General features: G+C 63.5%; 2 protein-coding genes across 2 annotated transcripts; both read right to left on the bottom strand.

The window, feature by feature from the left end:
• Positions 1–59: 59 nt before the first annotated feature.
• LMXM_29_1420 (putative ama1 protein) lies at positions 60–587 on the bottom strand (the record flags this gene model as incomplete). The annotated part of the gene is made up of 1 exon (XM_003877244.1): positions 60–587. One exon carries the CDS (start codon positions 585–587, stop codon positions 60–62), a length of 528 nt encoding a protein of 175 aa, XP_003877293.1.
• Positions 588–5,147: 4,560 nt separating this feature from the next.
• Positions 5,148–5,582, bottom strand: LMXM_29_1410 (putative ama1 protein; the record flags this gene model as incomplete). The annotated part of the gene is made up of 1 exon (XM_003877243.1): positions 5,148–5,582. One exon carries the CDS (start codon positions 5,580–5,582, stop codon positions 5,148–5,150), a length of 435 nt encoding a protein of 144 aa, XP_003877292.1.
• Between the last annotated feature and the right edge of the window lie 689 nt (positions 5,583–6,271).

The raw sequence follows: 6,271 nt of genomic DNA, 5'->3' as shown, positions 1-6,271 counted from the left end.
TACCTTTCGCAGCGCCCCCACCCTTCCTCCTCGGCATTGGGAGCTGCCAAGAGACACGGTTAGACCATCCGGTTCCCCATGGGCTGAGGGGCAGCTTCGTAGCACGTGGCGCCTGGGAATTCGTTCATCGTGGTCATCTCCAGCAGCACCTGCTGCGTAGAGCAGGTCCGGCACCAGTAGGCCAAGCAACAATCCTCGAGGCTACTGCCGGAAATGCCGTACCGCTCACGCGCTAGGCGACGTGTCTCGCTGGCAAAGACGCACGAAACACTAAAAATGAACAAGGTAAAGTCACACAGAGTCATGAGCAAGCAGTACGGCCAGTGGATCTCCCTGCGGCTGTTCATGAGCATATTGCACTGCCGGCTCACCTGGCACGGGAAGCAGCAACACGCCTCGCAGCACGAGTCCATGTCTTCACAGCACACACACAGTGAGTAGTGCCACAGACCGTCACGGTTTTGGACCGCAGAGCGACTGGCTGGCGCATTCATTGGGTTACCGTTGTAAGCGTTCTGTGCGGCCCCCTGCGGCTGGTAATACGGAGCGTCGCCCTTAGGCTTCTGATAGAGCGGAGCTGGCTGCATGTTGGAAGGGGACTGCAGAGCTGGAGGCGGAGGAGAACTGTACACGCCGCCAGCCTTGTCAGCTTGAGGGGGCGGAGCCGAGCTGGGGAATGAATAAATATGGTCGCCTTGCGTGACAGGAGGCTGTGTGCGCGCGAGAGCCGGAACAGGAGGGGCTGCCACGACCGCAACGAATGTGTGCGAGCGCCTGTGTATGTCGCCGGGTGTAGAGAAATATGTGCGAGTGCAGCACTGTGCCGAGAGTCGCCGCAAGCCAGCAGAGGCGCACACGGAATAGCGTTGAGCGGATCAGCAGGCGTACAACGCAAGCGAAGAGAGAAACAGAGAGGCTTCGAGGGAGGAGACGCGGCAGGGGGAGGGAAGAGGAGAGCGGTCAGCGTTCGTTCTGGCGTTTCATTGCGAGGAGGGCGCCAACGGCGGTCCATGCAGGTCAGCCGCGTAGAGCGGTGTGGGGCGGAAGAGACAAGGGGAAGGGGAGAGAGGGGGCGAGATGGGAGGGGGGAGGCAGACAGCTGCGCGTTACCCGAACGGGCATGCGCATGTACACGCGCGCCTGTGTGTCCGTGTAGGAGAGAGATGCATGTCCATCTCGGTGCGCACACTCACTCACTCGCTCTAGTGCGCAGAGGGAAGGAGCACAACAGGCAGCCACTTTCTTCTGCGGGAGCGGCCGACCAGGAAGGGCGTTGGCGGCCGCCACTCTACCCCTCACCTCGGTGCTGCTCCGCGACAATCTCGTCATGGCCGACACGGCAGGCGAGAGTCAGGGCAACACGGCACCGGATTGTGGGCAGCCGTGCGACACGAGGGGAGGGGGAGGGGGTAGGCATCCACCGTGCTCTGAGACGCGCCCCCTCTCCCCCTCCCGCATTCGCCTTTCACCTGCGTCGCGCTGATGGTGCGGCGTCAGCGTTTTCCTGTATGCCATGACTTGCTTCCTCCACTTCGCACGTTTGCGCGCAGCCCAGTGCGAGTCCGCCTGAGACCCAGGCAATGAGGAGCCTATGCAGTCCTCTGCTGCCACGGGCGCTCCTGTGCAGCACGGCTGGGGTGCCGCACAAAGCAAGCGCCAATATAAAGGCAAATCCATAGAAAACCCCTGCGCGGTACACTGCACGCGCAGACCCTTCTATCGCGCTCACGTGGTCGTGCGTGTAGGTGCATGAGGGCGATACGCGCCCACGCAAGTTAGCATACAGTCACCTTGAGATCTTGTTTTTTCTTTCGTTCAGCATATCATTTTACCATAACCACGTCAGCAAGTGCGCGCATGCAGCCACAGTTCACCCTACCTCTGTGGCACGGCGGCTGAAGCCTGGTCGTCTGCGAGGAGCCGTCGGCCGTCGAATCGGCCCATGTGTCGATAACCGGCTCTTCTTGTCCTTCCTCGTCCCTTCTCCGAGTACGTCCTGCGCCATCGGAACCACACCGACCTGGGTGTGGGCAGCACGCCTCGATCCAGGCAGCCTACGCCCAGCGTCCTGCTCCAGGGCGTTGGCGGTGGCGCCTGCCGTGCGGCTAGCAGGGGGCGGCCCAGGCGCGTGCCGCGTGAGCTCGAGGAGGAAGCCGGTCAGCATCAGGCCAGGGCCTGGGAGGGCCCTGCGCTCTGCCCGTGTGCCGTGCCTCGCCCTCAGTCGCTTCAAGCCGCGGCATCCCGTCATGTGGCGCGGCGACTCTCCACATGGGAGTCTGGGGGACTCATTGGTGCCATTCGGCGTGCTCTCGCCATGCCTCCGGCACCTGTGCCGCATCGGCCCGCCAGGGCGGATGTAGCAGATGCCGCATGCCTCGCACACATGCGCTTTGGCGTCGATCGGCATGGACTTCTCCACGCCTTGCTCGCCCCACCTCCGCATGCGTTGTGTGGATGCGACACACCGTGCCAGCTATGGCCGGCAGCACAGCGCCCGCACCTCCGCACCCCGGGGCCTGCCTCAGCACGGCGTTGCCGCCTGGGGGCTCGCTGTCGCCATCTGCCCTTCCCGTCCATGTCGCGGGAGGAGGGGGTGCGCGCGCGTCTGCATGGCGTGCCCGCATGCGCCGCGACGGGCGGGACCCCGCCATGAGTCTGGCACAGCAGGTGCATTCCGCCCTCTCCTCAGCACACACGCCCTTGACAGGAATGGGTGTGTCAGGCGGAAGCGGCCCGCGGATAAGCACGCGCCTGCGCACAAGCAGCTCACAGTCTATCGGCCTGAAGGGGGGACCGGAGGGCAGCGATGGACACTCGAGGGGGGAGCGCATGCAGCGCGAGTGGCGTGTGCGTAGTGGGGCCACTGCGTGCACCACCACAACGTGAAGCGAGGCGTGCTCTCAGCCTCGAGCGACCCGCGAGTCGGGCGTAGCACATATCGGGCACAACGCCAGGTGGGTCGCCCTCGCAGCAAACACAGGCGGGTGCGGCGCAGCAGCACTGTGAAGTCGAGGGGCAGTAGATCGGCCTCCTCGGGTAGGTCTCTGCCCTCTGCGCACATCGCGGCACCCACTATGGCCGCGGCTGCACCAGCGTGAAGGTGTTCAAGGGACCTCCTCCAGTCTCTGCTAGCGCGGCCCCACCACGCGGTGGCACCGTACAGTAGCGCTCGTTCAAGAAGGGCGGTGCGGCAAGAGCGGAGGAGAGCCGTTGACCGGCCGAATTTGTGCCGGCAGACCGCCCACAGCCTGGCAAGTTCAGCCGTGGCCGCCTCGATAACTTCTGCCGCGTGTTGAGCAGGGCGCGGCATTGGCTGGAGGCCCAGGCCGAGGAGACAGGGGTAGCGATCAGCTTCCAAGTGCGCGCGGGCAACGGGGAGTTGCCACTGGCTGCGGTGTCGCGCACCAGAGAGTGTGTGCTTCGTGTTCCCTCTTCTCGAAAGGCGAGCGCTCATCCCCACAAAGCGCCCCAGCGTCCAGTGTCACACCCTCCAGAGGGCGGGCTGCACTGCGGCCCGTATGGCAGCCTTGTCTGGGAAGCGTGTGAGGAGTGCGACATCGTCAGCGAGGGAGGCGTGGCGCAGTCCGCGCGTTTTGTTGAGCACCACACGCAGCGAGCCCACCACAACGATGAAGAGGGTCTACGACCGATCCTCGTGGGCCTCCGCATGCCAAGTATTTGGCATGGAGCCCCTCGTGCAGAATGGCCCCAGCCCGGTCCGGTAGCCCTTTCGTGTCACGCATCGGGTGGTGCGAGGCGGCGTCCACTCCCATGACGCGAGGACCGGGCCCCGCGTCACTGGGTACCCGGTCGAGAACCTCCCGTGCAGCCAGGTCACTCCTAGATGTGTAGCCGGACGCGAAGTGCATTCTTCTGGTAAGGTCGTCGCAGTAAAGCCACACCGCCACGGCTGCAACCTCGCTCTCCAGAGCGAGAGGGCCTACACCTACGCGCGTGTCCTCTTGCACGAGCACAGAGACGCCACCACCGTGCTCCGTTTCCCCGCTACACCGGACGGCGGAAAACCAGGCACGCCAAATGCCCTACAGGCCCGTATCGACGACTCCCCAAAGGAACCGGCCCGACCAGCACCGTTTGGCGTCGCTCAGCCCACTGCAACGCCACTGCACACAGCGCAGGCCAGGACCAGGATGACGCTCGACATCACCACAACGAAGCTCACGCAGAGAGGCGCCAGGCGGACGCATATGTCTGCTGAATCGTCGACGCGATCCGCAGCGATCCGGGACAAACGTCGGTGTGACCGCAAGTCGCCCCGGCACACCGCCAGCGCACGCCTGCCCGCCGACGCTAAGAGGGTGGGGGCACGGGCCCCTGATGCCACGCACGGAGGCGGCCGGCATCGTCAGGGGCGTAAAGCAACCAAGCAAAGAAAAAGAAATGGCGGTGCACCGTTCGTACAACGTAAAGCAGGAGCACGGCGGAAGTGAAAGCAGAAGGCGAAAAGACAACGCTGGCTGAGTTGGGGGGACAGAAAAGGACGCGCATACGCACCCGAAAATAAAGAGGAGATAAACACGATGGCGCAGACGGTGGGTGAGTGGCACGGGGGGAGAGGGAAGGCGGCCGCGACCCGGTCCCGGCGAGGGAAAGGGGACGACAGGAGGGAGCGGTCGGGAAACAAAAAAACGATGAGGTCAGGAGAGCAGACGCAAGAGCAGCGCCTCCAACGCGGCAACGGCGCCAGGGAGAAATGGCGGCGAGGCGGGAGTGAGACGGAAGGCAACGGGGAGGCAGCACGAGGGGGAGCGCAAGGTAAGCACAATTAGAGCAGTGAGTGAGGCACAGAGAAGCAGAGAACACACACAGTGCGGCACCACATCATAGCCGCGCCATCAACAAGAGCAGGGGGTCCAAGAGAGAGGATGAGAGCCCGAACAAACGGAGAGGACAGCACCGCGTCGTCGGTCGAAGACCCGCGTTGCCAAGCCGCCTCCTGCTTTGCGCTCTCACCACAACCACTCACTGCAGCCCCTCCTCCTCATAGCTCTTCATCTCTCTCATTGAAGGAGCGGCCAAGCAACACCCACGCGGCAGCGAGCCACACCCTTCCCCAAGGCGACTCACTACCTTTCGCAGCGCCCCCACCCTTCCTCCTCGGCATTGGGAGCTGCCAAGAGACACGGTTAGACCATCCGGTTCCCCATGGGCTGAGGGGCAGCTTCGTAGCACGTGGCGCCTGGGAATTCGTTCATCGTGGTCATCTCCAGCAGCACCTGCTGCGTAGAGCAGGTCCGGCACCAGTAGGCCAAGCAACAATCGTTGAGGCTACTGCCGGAAATGCCGTACCGCTCACGCGCTAGGCGACGTGTCTCGCTGGCAAAGACGCACGAAACACTAAAAATGAACAAGGTAAAGTCACACAGAGTCATGAGCAAGCAGTACGGGCAGTGGATCTCCCTGCGGTTGTTCACGAGCATATTGCACTGCCGGCTCACCTGGCATGAGAAGCAGCACCACGCCTCGCAGCACGAGTCCATGTCTTTACAGCACACACACAGCGGATAGCGCCATTCGCGTTTGCGGTTTTGGACCGCAGAGCGACTGGCTGGCGCATTCATTGGGTTACCGTTGTAAGCGTTCTGTGCGGCCCCCTGCGGCTGGTAATACGGAGCGTCGCCCTTAGGCTTCTGATAGAGCGGAGCTGGCTGCACGTTGGAAGGGGACTGCAGAGCTGGAGGCGGAGGAGAACTGTACACGCCGCCAGCCTTGTCAGCTTGAGGGGGCGGAGCCGAGCTGGGGAATGAATAAATATGGTCGCCTTGCGTGACAGGAGGCTGTGTGCGCGCGAGAGCCGGAACAGGAGGGGCTGCCACGACCGCAACGAATGTGTGCGAGCGCCTGTGTATGTCGCCGGGTGTAGAGAAATATGTGCGAGTGCAGCACTGTGCCGAGAGTCGCCGCAAGCCAGCAGAGGCGCACACGGAATAGCGTTGAGCGGATCAGCAGGCGTACAACGCAAGCGAAGAGAGAAACAGAGAGGCTTCGAGGGAGGAGACGCGGCAGGGGGAGGGAAGAGGAGAGCGGTCAGCGTTCGTTCTGGCGTTTCATTGCGAGGAGGGCGCCAACGGCGGTCCATGCAGGTCAGCCGCGTAGAGCGGTGTGGGGCGGAAGAGACAAGGGGAAGGGGAGAGAGGGGGCGAGATGGGAGGGGGGAGGCAGACAGCTGCGCGTTACCCGAACGGGCATGCGCATGTACACGCGCGCCTGTGTGTCCGTGTAGGAGAGAGATGCATGTCCATCTCGGTGC

This window comes from Leishmania mexicana, chromosome 29 (assembly GCF_000234665.1).
Source record: "Leishmania mexicana MHOM/GT/2001/U1103 complete genome, chromosome 29".
Lineage (NCBI taxonomy): Eukaryota > Euglenozoa > Kinetoplastea > Trypanosomatida > Trypanosomatidae > Leishmania > Leishmania mexicana.
This window is presented reverse-complemented; position numbering and strand designations above follow the sequence as displayed.